The sequence below is a fragment of the Pantherophis guttatus genome, chromosome 2, assembly GCF_059756535.1.
Source record: "Pantherophis guttatus breed Tessera chromosome 2, ASM5975653v1, whole genome shotgun sequence".
NCBI classification, from domain to species: Eukaryota; Metazoa; Chordata; class Lepidosauria; order Squamata; family Colubridae; genus Pantherophis; species Pantherophis guttatus.
Genome location: NC_142064.1, coordinates 270,019,080 through 270,043,009, shown reverse-complemented (window position 1 = coordinate 270,043,009; position 23,930 = coordinate 270,019,080). Strand labels below are relative to the sequence as shown.

General features: G+C 43.2%; 1 protein-coding gene across 1 annotated transcript; it reads left to right on the top strand.

The window, feature by feature from the left end:
- Window positions 1-491: 491 nt before the first annotated feature.
- On the top strand, window positions 492-14,549 carry LOC148115861 (uncharacterized). Its single transcript, XM_087884256.1, has 3 exons — window positions 492-596; window positions 1,727-1,965; window positions 7,669-14,549. The coding sequence occupies exon 3, from the start codon at window positions 7,750-7,752 to the stop codon at window positions 9,739-9,741; it is 1,992 nt and encodes a 663-aa protein (XP_087740382.1). The 5' UTR covers window positions 492-596; window positions 1,727-1,965; window positions 7,669-7,749; the 3' UTR covers window positions 9,742-14,549.
- The last annotated feature ends 9,381 nt before the right edge of the window (window positions 14,550-23,930 follow it).

Below are 23,930 nucleotides of genomic sequence, written 5' to 3'. Positions count from 1 at the left end.
GATCCCCCCCCCAGTTTAAACCCTCAGGATGGAGGGTCTTCATGGAACCCCTGCACCAGGGACTATTAGAGATCAGTGTAAGATCTGATGGCAGCTGAATGAAAAGTTCCTGAGAGGAAAAAGAAATATTTATTATCCAGTTAGGAAGGAACCCCCCAAAAAGGAAAGAAACCCCCAAAAGGGAAGTGAAGGTTCCTGGCCCTTTCCACGGAGCTCCTCAAGAGAAAACCCTCCAAGGGGCTTCATCCAAGCTCTCCCAGGCACCCTGGAGCAGGAGGAGGGCAGCCCCGCTTCCACCGGGCAGGGGACACTCTTTCCATGGGCAGAGGAACCCTCGACCCCGACGCCCCTCGGAGGAACGGCGGAGGCTTCCTGGCTGGGGGGGGAGATTGGGGGGGAGGGAGGGGGAGGAGCAGAGGCTGCTGAGGGGCGGGGCTGCAAGGAGGGGGCGGAACTCCAGATGGGCGCAGAAGCCCCGCCCACGCCTCTCCCCTCCCCCTCGCTGGATCTCCGCTGCCCTCCGCGTGTTCCGCTTCGCCCGGCGAAGATCGGCGCTGGATCCCTCCGGAGAGGTTTCTGGATCCCGCTGGCGTCAGGTGGGGCTGCTCTCCCTCCGGCCTCCAGGCCGCCCCTCCTCCCAGGAGATCCTCTCCCCGCCAGGGGGAAGGGAGCTGCGGATCCCGCTCTTCGGCTTGCCGGGCTTTCCTCGGGGAGATCCGGCTCTGGCGTTGCCTGCAGGGAGCCGATCCCTCCCTTCCCTCCAGGGGGGCAAAGCGGGCTCCGTCCCCGAGGTTGATTACTGCCACCTCCTCGCCCGACCAAAGCTTCCCTGGGGGATCCGGGGGGATCCTAGACGGAGCTGTGGCGAAGTTGCTTTCAGAAAAGTCTCTCTCTAATCCCCGGGGTGGATCTGCCCCCTCCTCGCCCGACCAAAGCTTCCCTGGGGGATCCGGGGGGATCCTAGACGGAGGTGTGGCGAAGTTGCTTTCAGAAAAGTCTCTCTCTAATCCCCGGGGTGGATCTGCCCCCTCTTCGCCCGACAAAGGCTCTCCAGGGGGATCCGGATGGATCCGGGAAGAAGCTTTAGGGGAGGTTGTTTGCAGAAGGTCTCTGTGTGGTCCGCTTGAACTGGAAGCCTCTGAAGATCCGTTTCCCTCAAGCGCAGTTGGAAAACTGGAGTAAACGGAGCTTTAAAAGGTGTCTTGAGATATGCAATGTGGATTTAACACAGAGTGACCGGCCTGGTTGCAATGGGGAGTCCTGGATGTGGCATCGCCTCCACGGTGGATCTTTTAGAAAGCACAAACTCTAAGGAAGTTGTGAGGCTGGTCTTGTGAGCGGCTCCTAGAACAAACTGATGGCAAGGAGGTTGCCTTACGGTACATGATTTTAAAATGCCTGTCCAAAGTAGCACTGGGTCCCAGGAAGCCTGGAATTCTGATGGCCTTGCAGCCTCCAAAAAGAGCAGGAAACAGGATCCCTTTTCTGATCTCGCTTGTCTTCCTTTGAGTTTTCTAGTCACAACTATTTGTTGCTCCCTGTTGGACTTCATCCTGCTGGTTTCTTCCATTTTGGCCCATCAAGATCTTCTTGAATCTCAATTCTATCTCCTTTTATTTTGTATCCTCAGCAAACAATCCTATTTTTTCCTTCCCCGTCCAGGTCATTTATAGATTAAGCTCAGTGTTACTGTCGGCATCTGAGCCTTTTTCATTTCTCTTTGCAGGAGACCAGCGAGGATCTGGCCGTGAACTGCAGAGAGGAGAAAGGGGCCTTCTTGGATCAGAACACGCAACATTTTGGCCAGGACTCCATCCTAGAAAATTTGGGAATCTTGGCCCCGCTGGAGAAGCAGCTTCCTGCACAAAGGGCCAATCAGTTAAGGAGAAATCAAACCAAGTGAGGGTCATCCTTGGCCTTGACTCAGAGAGGTGGCCCAGAGACTTCTTGGCTGTAACTTTAAAGGTGAGTCAATGAAATTTGGTTTGGAAAATAAGCTTTTAAAAAAATCTTTATGTGACAATGCAATAGTTTAGTTTAGTTTAGTTTATTTATACTTCTCCTGAAGGACTAGATAAGATAAAACAATAAAACAGTAAAATTACGACTAAAATACTCAATTTAAAATCCCCAAAGAATTAAAGTTAAAAGCTCCCATCAGATCAGCAAATTTGTTGGAAAAGCCATGTCTTTAGGTCACCGCGGAAAGAGCGGAGGTCGGGGGCCATCCGGAGCCCAGTGGGTAAACCGTTCCAGAGGGTCGGTGCGCCCACAGAGAACGCCCTCATCCTGGGCGTCATCAGCCGACATTGTCTGGCCGATGGCACCCGGAGGAGGGCAGTCCTATGTGAGCGCACTGGGCGGTTGGAGGCAGGCAGAAGGTGATCCTGCAAGTACCCAGGGCCCATGCCATGAAATAAAATTGGGTTTTTCTGCCAAGGTGCAGAGTGAAGGCAAAATTTGTTTGATCTGTATTAGTTGTAAGAAGCCACTCTTGGTGGAGTTGGAGGTGGACCCTGAGCAGAAGGCCACGGAGTGGGGGAGTCGCATCGGCCGGGGGGGGGGGGGGAGGAGGCAGCCCTGAAGCCAAAAGAGGCTGCCTGGGGACTCAAGTGGAGGTGGGGCTGCCCTGCCCAGCCTTCATCTGGTTCTTTCAGGGGGAAATGTTCTCTCAGCCCAAACTGGGTCTTGTTTCAGCGATACATTCTTAGCTATTTATTTATTTATTTTATTTATTTATTTATTTATTTTATTTATTTAAATTTCTATACCACCCTACTCCCGAAGGACTCAGGGCGGTGAACAGCCAGAAGATAAAACACATAAATACAAAAATTTAAAATAGAATAAAAACGAATTAAATAATTTGGCTGAACAAATTTAAAATACCCCATAATTTAAAAATAGATTAAAATTTGCATTTAAAAAGGGGAGAAGATTTAGGCCAGGCCAGCTTGATGAAATAAAAAAGTCTTGAGCGCGCGACAGAATGTGCACAGATCCGGGATCCTCCGTATCTCCGGGGGGAGCTCATTCCAGATCGTAGGTGCCCCCACAGAGAAGGCTCTCCCCCTAGGGGCCGCAAGTCGACATTGTTTGGCCGACAGCACACGGAGGAGCCCCTCACTATAGGAGCATACTGGCTGGTGGGAGGCTATTGGTGGTAGCAGGTGGTCCCGTAGATAACCAGGTCCTAAGCCATGGAGCGCTTTAAAGGTGATAACCAGAACCTTGAAGCGCACTCGGAAGACCACCGGGAGCAAGTGCAGCTCGCGCAGGAGAGGTGTTACATGGGAACTCCACGTCGCTCCCATAACCACCCGCGCGGCCGCACTTTGCGCCAGTTGGAGCCTCCGAGTGCACCTCAAGGGGAGCCCCATGTAGAGAGCGTTACAATAGTCCAGACGAGAGGTGATGAGGGCATGAATGACTGTGTAGAGAGTCCCGATCTAGAAAGGGACGCAACTGGCGGATCAGGCGAACCTGATGAAAAATCCTCCCAGTCACGGCCGTCAAGTGCTCTTCTAACGACAGCCGTGAATCCAGGAGGACGCCCAAGTTGCGAGCCCTTTCCGTGGGGGCCAATGTTTCGCCCCCAATAGTCAGCGATGGCACCAGCTGATTATATCGGGACGTCGGAAACTACAGCCACTCAGTCTTGGATGGGTTGAGCCTGAGCTGTTTCTCCCCATCCAGATCCGTACGGCTTCCAGGCACCGGGACATCACTTCAAGGGCATTGTTGGGGTGGCCCGGGGTGGAGATGTACAGCTGGGTGTCGTCAGCATAATGGTACTTCACCCCGAAACCACGGATTATCTCGCCCAGCGGCTTTACATAAATGTTGAACAAAAGGGGCGAGAGGACCGATCCCTGTGGCACCCCACATATGAGGGGCCTTGGGGTCGACCTCTGCCCCCCTGTCAACATAGACTGCGACCGGTCAGAGAGAAAGGAGGAGAACCACCATAGTACGGTGCCTCCCACCCCCAACTCTTCCAACCGGTGCAGCATGATACCATGGTCGATGGTATCAAAAGCCGCTGAGAGATCTAACAGGACCAGGACAGAGGAGCAACCCCTGTCCCGAGCCCTCCAGAGATCATCAGCCAATGCGACCAATGCCGTTTCCGTGCTGTACCCAGGCCTGAAACCCGACTGGAACGGATCCAGATACGACGTTTCATCCAGGTACTGGGGAAGCTGTCGCGCAACCACACTCTCAACAACCTTCGCCACAAAGCGAAGGTTGGAGACTGGATGATAATTAGCCAATACTGCCGGGTCCAGGGAGGGCTTCTTGAGGAGAGGCCTCACCACCGCCTCCTTCAAGGTGGCAGGGAAGGCACCCTCACCCAATAAAACATTTATAGTCCTCTGGAGCCAGCCTAGCGTCACCTCCCAGGAAGCCAGCACTAACCAGGAGGGACACGGGTCCAACAAACACGTGGTCGCGTTCAATCTACCCAGAATCCTGTCCACGTCATCTGGGGTCACAGGATCAAACTCATCCCAGATAACATTCTCAAGACCTGCCTCCGTCACCCTGGCTGGACCTACCCAGTCGGAGTCCAGACCTTCCCGAATCTGAGTGATTTTGTCATGCAGATACTAAACAAAAATCCTCGGCTCTTCCCTTTAAGGGGTCCTCCCGTGCTTCCTGGTGGAGCAGGGAGTGGGTCACCCTAAACAGGGCGGCCGGGCGATTATCTGATGACGCAATAAGAGCAGCAAATTAGTACATTTTGCTGCTTTTATCGCCACTAGGTAATTCCTAATATGAGATCTTACCAGTGTCCGGTCCGATTCAGAAAGACTAGCCCTCCAACTACTCTCTCGGCGTCTTTTCCGGCGCTTCATCTCCCTGAGCTCCTCGGTGAACCAAGGAGCCAGGTGAGATCAGCGCCGGGTCAGAGGCCGCAAAGGCACGACTCGATCCAGAGCTCCAGCGGCCGCCCTGTCCCAGGCAGCCACTAGGTCTCCAGTCGAGGCGTGAGCCAGATCCTCGGGGATTGGCCCAAGATCCATCTGGAACTTATCAGGTTCCATCAGGCGCCTGGGGCGGTACCATCTTATCGGTTCTGCCTCCCTGCGGCGGGTTACCGCGGTTCGAAAGTCAAGGCGAAAGAGAGAGTGATCATGACCATGACAAGGGCTCGATGACTATGTCCCCTATCTCGAGATCAGTCAACCACTGTCCAGAGACAAAAACCAAGTCCAGTGTGTTTCCCCCCATGTGCGTAGGGCCATGAATTAGCTGGGTCAGGTCCATGGCCGTCATGGAAGCCATGAACTCCCGAGCCACCTCAGACGCCTCACCCACGTACAGCAGGTTGAAATCCCCCATGACCATAAGTCTGGGGGTTTCAACCGCCACCGCGGCGATAACGTTGAGTAGCTCAGGCAGGGCTGCAGCCACGTGGCAGGGAGCCAGGTACGTGATCAACAGACCCATCTGAACCCCATGGCCCCACTTCACAAGGAGGGACTCAAAACCGGCCGTCTGAGGAACAGTGGTCTCCCTCGGCCTAAGGCCTTCTCTAAGAATAACCGCTACTCCCCCTCCCCTCCGCTGTGGCCTCGGCTGATGGAATGCGTGGAAACCTGGTGGGCACCTTTCTACCAGAGGAACCCCTCTCTCCGGGCCCAACCAGGTCTCCGTAATACCTGCCAGGTCCGCTCCCCCCTCCTGAACAAGTTCACAAATGAGGGGGGCTTTATTTACTACAGACCTGGCATTGCACAACATCAGTCGAAGGCCTGGGCCCTGAGGGTCTGTGCAACCTGGAAAACGAGTGGAGCTTTGGGGGCCGGAGCGCCCTACTGCTCAAAGACAGCGGGTGCGTGCTCCCTTAACATAATATGGCCCCCTGCTCCCGCCATATCTACCCCTCCCACTCACAGTACCGATGGTGAAAACACAGTCTGGACAAGCTCGCCCCCCCCCCATTACCCCCGGATCCCCCCCACCCCCCATCGCGCGTCATGGCCCTGCCCGATCCTCCCCTGCCAGCCACTCTTGCCTCCCCTCCTGGGCCCCTTAGGGCCCCAATAGGAAGCAGTTGTTGGAGCCACCACGAGAAAGGATTGGCAAAACAGCTGGCTCTTCCCTCCAGCCTTTGTCCCAAGCCCTGCACCAGGAGGCTGAAGCAGACCCCAAGTTGGAATTTCTGCCCCCCTCCAACCCGCACAAAAAGACCCCAAAGGGGGGAGGCGCTTAGGCCTTCTCCTAAAGTTTACATTTTAATTGAAATTCTCTGGATCCTTTATTGGGGATCCTTTATTTGGGGCTTTTCCTTCTGAAGGTATTCAGTGAGGCCTCCCACACTTCAGAAACCCTAGGATCAAATATACTCCAGGATTAAGCCATGTCGCAGCTCAGATTGTTGGTTTTCTTTTTCTTTCTTCTGTTGCTTTCAGGGCCAGTTGAGGTAACAAACAGGATCATTCATTTCAATTTTGGGAAGCTCTGTGTGGCTTTATTTGCTCTGATCAGCAATGATCCTTTTCGGGGTGCTCATCATTTCATTACCTTGATACTGTTATGTTTACACTTCTATTCCTTTCTCCATTTTTACTCTCATAAGACCCCTGGAGTAGCCCCTCCGCGAGATGGGTGGCAAATAAATTTAAAGTGCAATTAAATAAAGAGCACGAAGGAAAGTTGCACGGTCTTCCCAAGAGGAAGAGACTGAGCTGTGAAACGGATCCATGCAGGGAGAGGAGACGTGTCACGAGGAAGCCAGGATCAACTAGCCATGATGGGATGGAGCTCATAAGTGGAATAATCAGAAAAAGCGAAGAAAGGGGAAAAGAAAAAGGGTTGCTTACACTAACCTCAGCTTTCTTTCCTCCTCTTTGGCTTCTGTGATGCGTTAATCTTTTGGGCTCCCTGTAGGTAGTCCTCGACGTATGACTACAAGTGGAATTGGAATCTCAAACGTTTAGTAAAGTGGTCATTATGTGAGGTATCGCATGATGTCTTTGCTCAATTACTGTAATGATTGAGCCAAGTAATGACGGCTGACGGCCCCTAGAGAGCGAGCCTTCTTTGTAGGCGCACCTACCCTCTGGAATCAGCTCCCCTTGGAGCTCTGGGTGGCCCCCGATCTTTGCTCCTTCCGCCGTGACCTTAAAACATGGTTGTTTCGCCAAGCTGACCTGGACTGAAGGGGTTTTAATGGGAATTTTAGATTCTTTTATCATTTAAATTTTAATCTGGACTTGTTGTTGCTTTATTGCTGTGAGCCGCCCTGAGTCCTTGTGGAGAAAGGGCGACATATAAGTCCGATAAATAAATAAATAATAAATAAATAAATAAATAAATAAATAAATAAATAAATAAATAAATAAATAAATAAGGCACCATCTTGGCATTTCTGCCCCATTGCAGAGCCCAGATGGGGCGACTGAGGCTTCTGGGGGCAGCTGCAGCTTTGCACCCCACTGCAGCTCTCCTAATTCAGGCGTGGCCTGTACTGGACTTCCAGAGTGTCCACCACCCCCTTCAGGCACCCCTCCATTTCTTCCCTGCGTCTTCCTTCACTTAACAACCCCCCCAAAATCACTTAATGACCACAACAACATGTGTTTTCCTTCTAGAGATTTTGTGACACTCTACATTTCTGGAAAGGAAATAATGTTCTCTGCTTCTTTTGCCTTCCAACAGCGGATAAAACTAGATCTACCTTGCAAGTCAACTATCAACAAATATTAGAAAATCAGCCCAAGGCAGCTTCCGCCAAAAAGGATGGAGCCTGGGAAACTTTTGGATGCCCCGTCAGACACAAGCAGCACTCCACAAAACGAAAAAAAAACCCATGAATGCTTAGAGTGTGGGAAATCCTTTACTCTCCAGTCCCACCTTTTCACCCACAGGAAGGTCCATGTGGGAAGTGGATCCAGTGAAGGTTTGGAGGGCGAGAAATCCTTCTCTGGAAAAGACGCCAAAGACCTCAGAAGCCCCCCAACAGTAAAAACCTATAAATGTGAGAAATGTGACTTACACTTTGGTCTAAAGTCAAGCCTTCGTACACATCGGAAAATCCACACTGGAGAGAAACCTTATCAATGTCTGGAATGTGGGAAATTTTTCCGTGCAAAAGCCACTCTCGGGGACCACATGAGAATCCACACAGGAGAGAAACCTTACAACTGTTGGGAATGTGGGAAGAGCTTTTCTCAGAAGTCAAGTTTTAGGCGCCATGGGAAGAGCCATGCAGGAATCAAACCTTACAAATGCTTTGAGTGTGGAAAATGTTTCACTGAGAGCTCATCATTTCAGAGACATGAGAAAACACACACAGGGGAGAAAAACGAAAAGTGCCCAGAATGTGGGAAATGTTTTGCTGACAAGTCAACCCTAACTGAACATCAGAGACTTCACACCGGAGAGAGACCCTATGAATGCCCAGAATGCGAGAAACGATTTGTGAGTTCCTCTCAACTTCGGAGTCACCAGAAGAGGCACAAAGAGGAGAAACCCTGCAAATGTGGGGAATGTGGGAAATCATTTGCTCGGCAGTCCCTCCTTTTGACCCACAGGAAGATCCATGTGGGAAGTGGATCCAGTAAAGGTTTAGAGGGTAAGAAATCCTTCTCTGGAAAACACACCAAAGATCTCAGAAGGCCCCCAACAGTAAAAACCTACAAATGTGAGGAATGTGACTTACGCTTTGTTAAAAAGTCAGGACTTCTTACACATCAGAAAATCCACACTGGAGAGAAACCTTATCAATGTCTGGAATGTGGGAAATTTTTCCGTGAAAAAATCACTCTCAGAAACCACGAGAGAATTCATACAGGGGAGAAACCTTATAAGTGTTGGGAATGTGGGAAGAGCTTTCGTCAGAACGCAAGTCTTTGGCTCCATGAGAAGGTTCATGCAGGAATCAAATCTTACAAGTGCTTTGAGTGTGGAAAATGTTTCCTCCAGAGTTCATCTCTTCGGAGTCATGAGAAAACACATGGAGGGGAGAAAAACAAAAAGTGCCTTGAATGTGGGAAATGTTTTTCCACAAAATCACATTTGATGCGACATCAGAAACTCCACACTGGAGAGAGACCCTATGAATGCCCAGAATGTGAGAAGCGATTTATGTATTCTTATGAACTTCAGAGACACCAGGAATGGCATAAGGGAGAGTTGCCCTATATATGTGGGGAGTGTGGGAAAAGTTTTATTTGTCCAGGAGTACTTCAAATTCATCAGAGAATCCACACAGGGGAGAAACCCTACAAATGTGGGGAGTGTGGGAAATGCTTTTCCCAAAAACAACACCTTGGAACGCATCAAAGGCTCCACACAGGAGAGAAGCCATACAGATGCGTTGAATGTGGAAAATGTTTCACTCAAAAAGGAGACCTATGGAGACATCATAAAACCCACACAGGGGAGAAGCCATATCAATGCAACGACTGTGGAAGATTTTATCGTACCTCGTCAGCCCTTAGACGTCATGTGAAAATTCACACAGGGAAAAAAAACTACAAATGTTTAGATTGTGGGAGATCATTTGCTGAACCATCTTCCCTTAGAAATCACAGCCGAATCCATACAGGAGAGAAACCCCACAAATGCTCAGAGTGCGATAAATGTTTTTCTCGGAAAAATAATCTTGTGATACATCAGCGAATTCACACTGGAGAAAAACCTTATAAATGTCTGGAGTGTGGAAAATGTTTTTCTCGGAAAGATACTCTTATGAAGCATCAGCGAATCCACACTGGGGAAAACCCATAGAAATGTCTGGAGTGTGGAAAATGTTTTGCCCATCGTTCAACACTTCAAATGCACACCCAAAATCACACAGGAGAGTAGCTTCACAAGTGTGCAGAGTGCGAGAAACCTTTTCATAGTAAATCAAAGCTAAAAAAGCACCAGAAAGTCCATAGCAGAGATAAATCTTTTCAGCTGTGAAAAATGTTGGAAACCCTCTTTTAAAAAAACATTCTGATGTTAACATTTACCAGGAACTTCACACAGCGACAGAAGGGAAATGATACAAATATTTGATGTGGGGAAAATGTTTTTCCTACTTAAGCAGCCTTAAATACCATCAGAGAGAACACAATGAGGCAAAAGGGCACAAGTGTTGGGAGTATGAGGATGTTTTGCTCACAAAGCCACATTAGTAACTTATGTGCGGAGTAGATATAATGTTTTGCAGAGAACAGGAAGTCTTCGTCTTAGGACCATCACTTAGAATGGCTTTCTGGTCATACGTTGCTACTACTGGTTCTTGGCCACATTGTTAAATAGAAGATACATACCCTTTAGATGGACGCCGCCGGAAGGGATGTTAGTAACGTGGCAGGTAAAGAAAATAAAGGTGGACTCGCAAAGTAAGGCAAGGGAATTATATGACCAAATGACGAGCAGCAAGGCAGTAAACGATAATAGAGAAGAGATAGGAAGGAATATTAAAGAAAAACAGAGGCGGGAACGTGAACCCCCCCCAGGAGGAAAAGAAGGTGAAGGAGAGACACAAGAGGAAGGAGGAATGCAAACGAGGGGCAAAAAAGAAGAACTGGAAGAAACAAAGAAGAAACAGCAGGAAAGTCAGTAAAAAATGGAAAGAACTCTAAAAATTTTATCAGTAAATGTAAATGGACTCAACTCGCCATCCAAACGAAACTATATTTTTAAAAAAATTGTGAAACAAGAATTAGATATAGTGTGCCTTCAGGAGGTACACATAAGAAAACAAGATATAAAATATATACAATATAAGAAATTAGGTACAATATACTCATCATTGGCAGAAGAAAAAAAAGAGGAGTAGTGGTATATGTCAAGGAAGGAATAGATAGTACTATAAGATATGTGGATACCGAGGGTAGAATAGTGATGATAGAGCTAAAATTGGATTTTAAAAATATACTGTTAGTAGTAATATATGCCCCAAATAGTAAACAATTAGAATTTTATAACAAAGTGCATGAGAAAATTATCGAACAAAAAATGGAAAATGTATGTATGATTTTTGCGATTTTTGATCCAAGAAAGGATTATAAATGTGTCCAGCAAAACAAAAATAAGAAAAATGTTCTGCCCAGAGCCTTTAGAGATATGGCAGAAGAATTAAATATGATAGATGGCTGGAGATTTTATAACCCCGAAATTAGAAATTTTACATATTATTTGAATCCACATAAGTCGTGGTCTAGGTTAGATATGGCATGGGTATCCAGTACTTTAATGACAGAAATAGAAGCGGTAGAAATTCTATCAAACGATTGGGCAGATCACAATCCAATAATGATGACGTGGAAAGGGCAGCAGAAAAGGAAAAATAGATGGACAATGAACACACAGCTGACGAGAGAAAGAGAGTATAAGAATTATATCGAAAAGGAGTTAGAATTGTTTTACAAGGAAAATACAAAACAACACACCTCCCTACAAAACCTATGGGACACAACTAAGGCGTATGTAAGAGGCCTTACAATAGCATATAATGCAAAAAGGAGAAAAGAAAGAGAAAAAGAATATAATAAAATACGAGAAGAAATTAAAAATCGGGAAAGTAAATTGCAAGGAAACCCAGGGGATGAACAAATAAGGGTAAAATGGATAGTGGCAAAACACAAGCTGAACATATTAGAACAAGGGAAATATGCAATTACTTTAAGGTACATAAGGCAGAATTACTTTCAACACACAAACAAACCAGGGAGGTGGTTGGCATACAGACTGAGGAAGGAAAAAGAAAAGAAAACAATTCAGAAGTTACAAGATGATGAGGGAAGGATCCATCAGAGATTAGAGGAAAAAAAGGAGATAGCAGTCCAATATTATCAAAAACTCTATGAGAAGGATACAGTAACAACAGAGGAAATTGAACGATATTTAAAAGGAAAGGGAGTGCAAGTATTGTCGGGAAGAGAAAGAATTATTAGACAAGATTACAATGGGGGAATTAAAAGAAGCGCTGAAGAGACAAAAAAATAACAAAACTCCGGGGACCGACGGTCTTCCAATGGAGTTTTATAAAACATTTGGGGAATCACTAAATGGAATTTTATTAGAAATATACAATGAAGCGCTGAGGGAGGCAAAATTACCAAATTCATGGAAAGAGGCGTATATATCCCTAGTACCCAAAGTGGGGGCAGATACCACATTAACAAAAAACTATAGGCCGATTTTTTTGTTGAACACCGACTACAAAATCTTCACGAGTATAATTGCCAACAGGTTGAAAAAAATATTACATAACAAAATACATCAGGACCAAAATGGTTTCTTACCCACAAGACAGATAAGAAATAACTTAAGGGTGGTAATGGACGTTTTGGAATATTATGAGGTGCATCCAGAGAGACAGGTAGCTCTGATCTTTCTGGATGCACAAAAAGCATTCGACCAAGTAAATTGGCAATTTATGAAACAACAAATCAAAACTATGAATTTTGGACAGAAATTTACTAAAATGATAACATCAATATATCAGAACCAAAAAGCAAGTATTCTGATGAATGGAGATCCAACGAGATTCTTTGGAATAGATAAAGGAGTAAGGCAGGGATGTCCGCTATCACCCCTACTTTTTATTTTAACCTTGGAAAATTTGCTAATTAGAATCAGGGCAAACAAAGAAATACAAGGACTAAAGATTAAGAGAGAGGAGTACAAGGTCCAAGCTTTTGCTGATGACCTTGTCTTCTTTATAGAAAACCCATTGGAAACAACCCCGAAATTATTAGAAGAGATTGGAGAATTCGGAAAAGTAGCAGGTCTAAAAGTCAACAAGGAAAAGACAAATATGATAATAAAAAACATGACAACAAAACAAGTAGAGAAATTAGTAAAAGATTCAGGATTACAGGCAGTTAAAAAAGTGAAATATCTGGGGATACAGTTGACGGCTAGAACCATAACAATAAAACAAGATAATTATGAACCTTTAGTTCAAAAAATAAAAGAAGACTTAGAGAAATGGGGGAAATTAAGACTATCTTTGCTGGGGAGGATAGCAGCAATAAAATCAAACATACTGCCAAGGCTCCTTTATCTATTCCAAACAATACCGATAAAATTGGACAAGAAATTTTTCGATAATTTGGATAAAATAACCACAAAATTTGTCTGGGAAGGGAAAAAATCAAGAATAAAATTAAATATACTACAAGATGATAAAACCAGAGGGAGGTTTGGCTTTCCGGCATGGCAAAAATATTATAAGGCTGCAAGTTTACTTTGGATTAAGGAATGGATAACTTTGGATAACCAAAGGCTGTTAAATTTGGAGGGACACGATTTGATGAAGGGTTGGCATGCCTTTATTTGGAATACAGGGAATAAAATATATAAAGACTTTAATAATCATACCATCAGAAAATCTCTAATTAATACATGGCAACAAATTCGGCACAAACACTACATGAAAATCCCCGGCTGGCTATCAACGATAGAAGCAATAACTTATCCCAATATATTATCCAAACAAAAAATACTAAGATACAGAGAAATACTAGATAGACAGGGGAATTTGAAAACCAAAGAAGAATTAAAGGAACAAGGAATAGTAATAGACTGGTGGCCATACTCACAAATAAAGATAAGATATAGGAAGGATTAGGAGGAGGGAGGAATAGAGATAAAACTAAATCGATTAGACAAATTATTAGAATCCAAAGAAGAGAAGTTAATTTCGAAAATTTACAAATATCTACTTGAATACGATTTGGCAGAAGAATTGGTCAAAGGGCAGATGATAGCCTGGGCGAGGAACATCGGTCACAGCATACAACTAGAAGAATGGGAAAGAGTGTGGGAAAATAACTATTCCATGACAAAATCGGTGGCCTTCAAAGAAAATCACTATAAAATGTGGTATCGATGGTATCTGGCCCCCGCACGATTAGCAAAAATGTACCCAAACATAAATCCGACTTGCTGGAAGTGTAAAAAAGCACAGGGAACTTTTTACCATGCTTGGTGGCTCTGCCCAGAAATTAAGAAATATTGGAACAAGATTAAAACATGGATAGTAGAAATAACAGATTGCAAAATTGAATTAGAACCCGAAATTTTTCTATTAGGTATGATAAAAAAGAACATTAGGAACGATACAAAATACTTAATACTTCACATAATAATGGCGGCCAGACTAGCAGTAGCACAACTTTGGAAAACAAATAGATTGCCAACTGATCAGGAGCTAATACAAAAGATATATACATGCACAGAAATGGACAAATTAACTTTAGAATTACAAGATAAGGAGGACTCAAAATATTTTAGAATATGGAATAGATGGTACCAGTGGATAAATCAAAGGAGACTAAATGGGTAGAGATGAAAATTAGATGAAATTATTATAAGTAAAAGGAATGCACTGTCAGATAGATAGAAAATGAAATATGTCACTGTAGGTTTGTATATCTATATATATAATTAGTTAGTAGTTGAAGTTGATTATTGTACATGTATATGCAAAATTGTTTCTTGATAAGTTAACGTTTAACTTAATCAAGTCTTTGTATGTTTTAAATGTTTTTCTTTTAAGAATGAATAAAGTTTTGCTTTTTAAAATTAAAAAAAAATAGAATGGCTTTCTGGTCATACGTTGCTACAGTCGTAAGTGAAGGCATCCAGGTATTTTTGGTAATTCTTACTAGACTTTGTTGATCAATAAGGAGAACTCTGAAGATTTAGAGAGGAGAAAATGGGGTGAGGGTGGAATGAAGATGCATCTGCTGGTTTATTTAGGGATAAAATGTTGATGTTGAATATGCTGGCTGAGGATGAAGAGATTTCTTTTTCTTACTATCTTTTTGGAAAGATTATTTTTCACATTGTCTTTTTCATGTTTCATACATACACTACTGCAATGCTCTCTACATGGGGCTCCCCCTGGGGTGCACCCGGAGGCTCCAGCTGGTCCAGAATGCGGCCGCGCGGGGGATTTTGGGGGCGACGAGGCGCTCCCACGTGACACCTCTCCTGCGCGAGCTGCACTGGCTCCCGGTGGTCTTCCGGGTGCGCTTCAAGGTGTTGGTGACCACCTTTAAAGCGCTCCATGGCTTAGGGCCGGGGTACTTACGAGACCGCCTTCTGCCACCAATAGCCTCCCACCGGCCAGTACGCTCCCACAGAGTGGGCCTCCTCAGGGTCCGTCCGCCAGACAATGTCGGCTGGCGACCCCCAGGGGGAGAGCCTTCTCTGTGGCGGCGCCCGCCCTCTGGAACAACCTCCCCCCAGAGCTACGTACAATAACAGACCTCCGGATTTTTCGTCGGGCCCTGAAAACCCATTTATTCCAACTAGCTGGGCTGGCTTGAGTCAAATTTTAAATGGATTTTAAATTGGAATGTTTTAATTACGGCCAAAATTATTTAATTATTTTAAACAGTTTTTAGATTTTGTATGTTTGTATGTATGTCTTGTTTTTACTTTGGCTGTTCACCGCCCTGAGTCCTACATTGGAGAAGGGCGGTATAGAAATTTAAACAAATAAATAAATAAATAAATAAGACACAAAAAAAATTATATTGTTCCTTTGTTGGATCTGCGAATACGATCCTTAATAAAATTATTATTCAAAATAATCAAGAGGACTATTTTCAGGGTATGGACTGGCAGGATGTCAAAAACCTCAAGATGGCAGTCAAATTGTGCCATAGTGTTTAGTCAAAATCCTGCTGTTTTTTTAAAGCTCTGTGTGTGATGCCCTTTCAAACAGAAAGAACACCAATTGTGTACAAACAGCTGCCATCCCGATTCTTCAGGCTCCATCCTCCCTCGCTGGACACTTTTGACTTCCTGTTGTTGTGAAAGAAGGAATTCAGAACCATCCCTTTAGGGCAGACAGAATCAGTTTATTTATTTATTGCAATAAAGGATCAAACCTTGGTATCGCTACCAGAAAGGAGATCTGACCGAAGTATGATTTTCAGCTCAAAGCATTTATACAGTTTCAAACAAAGGATTCTGTGAAGTCAGCAATTTCTTATTATGACAAGACATTTGTTACACAAAATGACATACCTTAATTACAGAGTTTGTTACTATCTTTGCAAAACAGTTATAATTCTTCTTAGAAGTTACTGAAGCATAGATTCAAATTATCTCTTGTTGAAACAACAATATGGACATCTCCTTTCTCTGTCCTTAAAAATGTAAATCACCAAACTGTCCTTATCTGTGACAACTGAGAGGCCTTGAAGTAGAAATCCTACTTGAAAGGAATGTGTCTGCCTACGTGCTGGATACAATTGCAAGCATTTTCTCTTTTACAATATTAAGAACAAAGAGGGCCCTTCAGTGATCATCTAGTTGGACCCGCTTTTACTTTATTTATTACTTTATTTGTCACTTTCCCACATTACTGTGTTGCATTCGGAGGGGAACTTTAAGAGAAATGTCCTGGGTTGGAATTTGGATGGATCCCTGCTCTTGAGGGCAGATCATTGGTCGCCACCTACATGTGCCTGACACACCCGTGATTAAATGGACCCCATCTGACTTAGGACACACATTGAGGTCACAAGATTATGTCATCAATTTATTGCAAATTTTAAATTGATACCAAGTTGCGTTTCATGTGACCCCAAATTGAGTTACTGTGAGGCTGTTTTGTGTGCAATTAAAGCTACTTGTGTGCACAGTTGTGGATTTAACTATAAAATTACATTCCTTTAAGTATATTCTGACTCTTTATGGAGATATTTCATTATTATTTATAAATAATAATGTTACATTAAAACCCACACAGGGGAGAAGCCACATCAATGCAATGAATGTGGAAGATTTTATCATACCATATCAGCCCTTAGAAATCATGTGAAAATTCACTCGGGGGAAAAAATGTTTAGACTGTGGGAGAACATTTTCCCATTCTTCTTCCCTCAGAAGTCACAGCCGAATCCATACAGGAGAGAAACCCCACAAATGCTCAGAGTGCGATAAATGTTTTTCTCGGAAAGATTCTTTTGTGTTGCATCAGCGAATCCACACTGGAGAGAAACTATATAAATGTCTGAAATGTGGAAAATGTTTTGCCCATCCTACAACACTTCGAATGCACACCCGAAATATCACAGGAAAATAGCCTTACAAGTGTGCCGAGTGTGAGAAACCATTTCATTTCAAATCAAAGTTAAAAATGCACCAGAAAGTCCATAACAGAGATAAACCTGTTTAGTCGTGAACAATGTGAAAAACATGTTTTTTTAAAATGTCACATGTTATAATTAACCAGGAACTGAGTTATAAGTGTGTTGGCAGAGAACAGGAAGTCTTTGATTTATGACCACAAATGGGAATGGATTTCTGGTCATAAATTGCTACAATCGTAAGCTGCACCCAGATATTTTTGTTATTTTTTACTAGCCCTTGTTAATGAATAAGGAGAACGGAAGATTTAGAGAGGAGAAAAATGGGGTGAGGGTGGAATGAAGATGCATCTGGTTGTTTATTGAGTGATAAATGTGTTGATGTTGAATATGCTGGCTGAGGATGAAGAGGGAAAGTTTATTTTTCCTACCATTTTTGGGGGGAGGGATTTTTTTCTTCTTCACATTGTTTTTTTCATATATTCACACACATGCATACAGTATATCCACAATCATACTGTGCATAGTTGTATTAAGGTTCTTTCTTTGATCTGCGTATATAATTCTTAATAAAATTATTGTTCAAAATAATGAAGAAGAGTTTTTAGGGCATGGAGTGAGTCAAGATGGCAGTCGGATGGTGCCATGCTCTGCAGTCAAAGTCCTGCTACTTTCTAGCTTTGTATGTGTTTCCCTTTAAAACAGCCGTCATCTTGATTTTTTGGGGCTCCATCCTTCCTCGCTGGATACTTCCGACTTCGGGATTGAATTAAATGAAGTAGATTTGCGATTAATTTTAGGAAGAATGTCTTGGTGATTTGGATGGAGCCCTGCTCTTAAGGGCAGATCATAGGTGGCAGCCTAAATGTGCCTGACACGCTCGTGATTAACGGGACCCCATCTCACTTAGGACATTTCAACCCCCTTGACTTTTGTCAATTTTGTTATGCTGCAGCCTGATTCTACAGTTGTTGAAATTCATTTTTTCCCCCACTCAGTACCCCATAATGAAAATGAAAACAGAATTTTAGACCTGTCTGCACAATTATTAAAAAAAGAAAAAAACTGAAATAAGACATTGGCATAAGTATTCAGACCCTACACTCAGTTAATTTGTTGAAGCACCTTTGGCAGCAGTTATGGCCTCGAGTCTTTTTGGCTACGAAGCGACAAGCTTTGCACACCTGGATCGGGGGATTTTGTGCCGTTCTTCCTTGCAAATCCTCTCAAGCTCAGTCAGGTTGGATGGTGACCTTCAGCGGAGAGCCATTTTCAGGTCCCTCCAGAGATGTTCAATAGGGGTCAAGTCAGGGCTCTGACTGGGCCACTCTAGGACATTCATATTGTACATACACATATTGTAACACTCTCTACATGGGGCTCCCCTTGGGGTACATCCGGAGGCTCCAACTGGTGCAGAATGCGGCTGCGCGGGGGATTATGGGAGCGACGGGGCGCTCCCATGTGACTCCTCTCCTGCGCGAGCTGCATTGGCTTCCGGTGGACTTCCGGGTGCGCTTCAAGGGGTTGGTGATCACCTTTAAAGCGCTCCATGGCTTAGGGCCAGGGTACTTACGGGACCGCCTTCTGCCACCAATAGCCTCCCACCGGCCGGTTCGCTCCCACAGAGAGGGCCTCCTCAGGGTGCCGTCGGCCAGACAATGCCGGCTGACGACCCCCAGGAGGAGAGCCTTCTCTGTGGTGGCACCTACCCTATGGAACAATCTACCCCCAGAGATACGAGTGATCTCCGACCTCCGGATTTTTCGTCGGGCCCTAAAAACTTATTTTTTTCAGCTAGCCGGTCTGTCCTGATTTTAGGGTTAGTTTTAAAATTTTAATATTTATTTTAATTGACAAGTTTTAAATTATGGGCCAAATTTATAAATTATTTTAACTTTATTTTTTAACTGTGATGTTTGTATAGATGTTTTTTATCTGGCTGTTCACCGCCCTGAGTCCGAAAGGAGAAGGGCAGTATAGAAATTCGAATAAATGAAAATGAAAATGAAATTCACAGAGTTGTTCCTAAGCCACTCCTGTGTTGTCTTAGCTGTGTGCTTAGGATCGTTGTCATGTTGGAAAATGAACCTTGGGCCCAGTCTGAGTGCTGTGGAACAGGTTTTCATGGAGGATATCCCTATACTTTGCTCCCTTCAGCTTTCCCTCACCCCTGACCAGTCTCCCAGTCCCTGCTGCTGAAAAACAGCCCCACGGCATGATGCTGTCACCACTATGTATCACTGTTGGGACAGTAGTGGGCAGGTGATTGGCGGTGCCTGGTTTCCTCCAGACATAAAATTTAGAACGGTTTGAGGCCAAACAGTTCAGTCTTGGTTTCATCAGACCAGAGAATCTTGTTTCTCACATTCTGAGAGTCCTTCGGGTGCTTTTTTTTTTGCAAACTCAAAGCAGGTTTTCAGGTGTTTTGCACTGAGGAGAAACTTCCGTCTAGCCACTCTGCCATAAAGCCCAGATGGGTGGAGGGCTGCAGTGAAAGTTGTCCTTCTGGAACTCTCTCCCATCTCCACACAGGAGCTCAGTCAGAGTGACCATCGGGTTCTTGCCAAGGTCCTTTCCCCCCAATTGCTCCGTTTGACCGGGCGACCTGTTATGGAAGAAGGAATTAAAGAAACATCCCTTCAGGGCAGACAGAATCAGTTTATTTATTTATTGCAATAAAAGGATCAGACCGGTATCATTACCAAATAGATCTGAACAAAGCATGAAACGAAGATCTCAGTCTTTATACATTGTCAGACAAAGGATTCTGTGAAGTCAGCACTTCTTATCACTACAGACATTAGTTACACAAAATGACATACTTTAATTACTGAATTTGTTACTATCTTTGCAAAACAGTTATAATTCTTTTTAGACATTACTGAAGCATAGATTCAAATTACCTTCTTGTTGAAACAATAATATAGTCATCTCCGTCTCTCTGACCTTCAAAGTGTAAATCACTAGACTGTCTTTATCTGTGACAACTGAGGGGCCTTGTTTTACAAATCCTACTTGAAATGAATGTGTTTGCCTATGTGCTGGATACATTTGCAAGCATATTTCCCTTCTACAATATTATGAACAAAGAGGGCCCTTCAATGATCATCTAGCTGGACCCGCTTTTCCTACTTTAGACCAGCTCTTGGAAGAGTCCTGGTTGTGCCAAACATCTTCCATGTGAGACTTACGGAGGCCACTGTGCTCTTAGGAACCTTCAGTGCAGCAGAAATTTTATTGCAGCCTTCCCTGGATCTGTGCCTTTGCAATAATCCTGTCTCTGAGCTCTGCAGGCAGTTCCTCTGGCCTCATGGCTTTTACTCTGCTACAGTCTGCATTGCCAGGTGTGAGGCCTTCTACAGAGAGGTGTGTGCCTTTCCAAATCACGTCCAATCAATTTAATTTATCACAGGTGGACTCCCAAGGTAGAAAAACATGCCGGCAACTATCAAGAGAAATGGGAGGCACCTGAGCTAAATTTCAAATGTTGTTGCAAAGGGTATGTCTACTTATGCCAATGGGATATTTCACTTTTTTCTTTTTTTAAAAAATAAATTTACAGGCATTTCTAAAATTCTGTTTTCACTGTTATCATTATGAGGTAACTGAGTGTAGATTAATGAGAAAAACTTAATTTCAACAACTGTAGAATCAGCATAACTCAATTGACACAAGAGAAGCATTAAATAGACCAATTACGATGTCTGAGCTGGTGGAAGCAAGGAAAAAGCAAAAAAACAACAAGGTCCCAGGCCCGGATGGAATACCAACGGAGTTTTATAAAAACTGTCAAAATGCAATCGATGAACTGTTACTCCAAGTCCTCAATGATGCACTGTTAGAAGCAGAAATTCCCAAAATCTGGACTGAAACCATTATTACACTCATCCCTAAAGAAGACACAGACCCTACACAAGTTAAAAATTATAGGCCAATCTCACTGCTCAATGTAGATTATAAACTCTTCATGTTGGTTATAATGCAAAGACTGAAAACAATTATTCATAAATACATACATACAGATCAGAACGGTTTTGTTCCAAGAAGACAGATCAAAAACAACATAAGAACAATTATCAACGTCTTGGAATATTACGAGAAAAGAATCGATAAACAAGTAGCCTTAATCTTCTTAGACGCACAAAAGGCCTTTGATAATCTAAATTGGAACTTCCTCATATTGCAACTAGAAACTATGGACTTTGGTGCTAAATTTTTACATATGATTAGAAGAGTATATTCCCTCCAAACGGCCAAAATTATGATTAATGGAGATATGACTGAAAATCTGGATATACAAAAGGGTGTGAGACAGGGCTGCCCTTTATCCCCACTATTGTTCATAATTTCATTGGAAATATTACTAAATGAAGTCAGGAAAGATGCCCAAATAAAAGGTTTGAGAACACGGAAAGAAGAGTACAAATTGCAAGCCTTCGCTGACGACGTGGTATTTATAATGGAGCAACCGGAAATAACAGGAACCAAACTTCTAGCGAAGATAGAGGAATATGGAAGAGTCGCAGGGCTTAAAATTAACAAACAAAAAACTAAAATATTAACAAAGAATTTGACAAAGGTACAAGAGACAATACTAGAAGACAAATTAGGAATACAAATTGTAAAGAGAATAAAATATCTAGGAATCTGGCTTACTGCTAAGGCAATAACAATTAGAGAAGACAATTATAATAAATTAATGAAACAAATTATAAAAGACCTGGAAATGTGGAACAAATTACAACTGTCATTCCTAGGGAAAATTGCATCCATAAAAATGAATATACTCCCTAGATTACTCTACCTCTTTCAAGTAACCCCAATCTGGCCAGGAAAGAACTTTTTTAAGGACCTTAATAAAATAATAACAAAATTTATTTGGAATGGGAAAAGGGCTAGAATCAAAATAAAATGTATGCAAGATATTCGGGAAAAAGGAGGTTTAGGCCTACCGGACTGGGAGTTATACTATAAAGCAGCGTCGTTGAACTGGATAAGGGACTGGATAGACCTTAAGAATAAAAGAATGCTATCACTAGAGGGCTTTGAATTACAACACGGATGGCACGCCTTTCTGTGGGAGGGAAAGGACAAGCATCATAGATACTTTCAGCAACACATTATCAGAGAATCATTGTACAAATCATGGCAAGAGATTAGGAAACATTATACTAAGATCCCACGATGGCTATCGACAATGGAAGCACTAATATATCCCAACGCCATGGATATAGAGAAAATGAGGACTTACAAAGAATTACTGAACAGTGAAGGAGAATTACAAACAAGACAAGAATTACAAAATCAGGGTATAGACATTGATTGGTGGCCATACATGCAAATAGAATCAAGATATAAAACTGATCGGGCACAATTCGGATTTCAAAATGAACCAAATGAATTGGATAAAATATTACAAAGTACAGATGAGAAAATGATTACCAAAATTTATAGGTACCTATTAAAATACAAATTAGAAGAGGAAGTTGTCAAAGAGAATATGATAATATGGGCCAAAAATATAGGACATACTATTGAATTGGATAAGTGGGAGAATCTGTGGAAGATAAATTACAAGATGACATTGTCTATACCCTATAAGGAAAACCTTTACAAAATGTTCTACCGATGGCACCTCCCACCGGCGCGCCTAGCCAAGATGTTCCCAAATACATCTCCGATGTGCTGGAAATGTAAATCACAGAAAGGGACATATTATCATCTCTGGTGGCTATGCCGAAGGGCAAAACAATACTGGCAACAAATTAAAACAATGATTGAAGAAATCACGAAACAAAAACTGGAAATGAGGCCGGAAACCTTTTTATTGGGAATAATCACAACACAATATACCAAAGAAATAAAATATTTGATCATCCTTATCCTCACAGCAGCACGTATACTCTTTGCCCAACATTGGAAATCTGAACAGTTACCCACAGAAGACAAAATAATAGCTAAAATTACAGAATGTGCAGAATTGGATAAGCTCACAAAAGAAATACAAGAGAAAGATGATACTGATTACTATTTAATATGGCAAAGATGGTACAACTGGCTGGAGGCAAAAATAGGAATATAAAGATGATTTTCGAGTACTCAATAGAAATGCATAGAAGTAAATAAGGAGTCAATTATATATGTACATATATAACTAAGTAATTAGGTGACTGTAAATATTGATACAAATAGAAATATGAAAAATAACCCACCGTTGTAATATCTTCTAAGAATCAGTCATTGGACTGAATTGATGTGCGTTTGTTTTGTATGTTGTTTCAATGTATCTATGTTGGTTTTGTTTTTTTCTTTTTATTATTAATAAAAACTACTAAAAAAAAAGAAAAAAAAAAGAGAAATGGGAGGCACCTGAGCTAAATTTCAAATGTTGTTGCAAAGGGTATGTCTACTTATGCCAATGGGATATTTCACTTTTTTCTTTTTTTAAAAAATAAATTTACAGGCATTTCTAAAATTCTGTTTTCACTGTTATCATTATGAGGTAACTGAGTGTAGATTAATGAGAAAAACTTAATTTCAACAACTGTAGAATCAGCATAACTCAATTGACACAAGTGAAGGTCTGACTACTTAGTGAATGCACTGTAGTTGTTGATGTGCTCAGAAGCTGGGATCTGCCCAACTTCTATTGGCTACTTCAGGGGGGCTTCTGGCATCTCCCTGGCCCTTGCAAGCACAGGGCAGGACCCCTTGTGAGCCCCTTGATATGGACACCTGGTTCCCCAGAGGCACCTGGTACCCGGATGCTCCTCCAGTCTGATGAAGGCTCTTTCTCCTTATGGATTTAAGGCTCTTTGGGAAGAAGGTCCAGTCCTGGGATACACAGAAGGTCAACTGAAAATAGGA

Excerpts from the sequence above, each read along its gene's own strand:
- LOC148115861 (XM_087884256.1), top strand. The coding sequence starts at position 7,750 with ATGGAGCCTGGGAAACTTTTGGATGCCCCGTCAGACACAAGCAGCACT.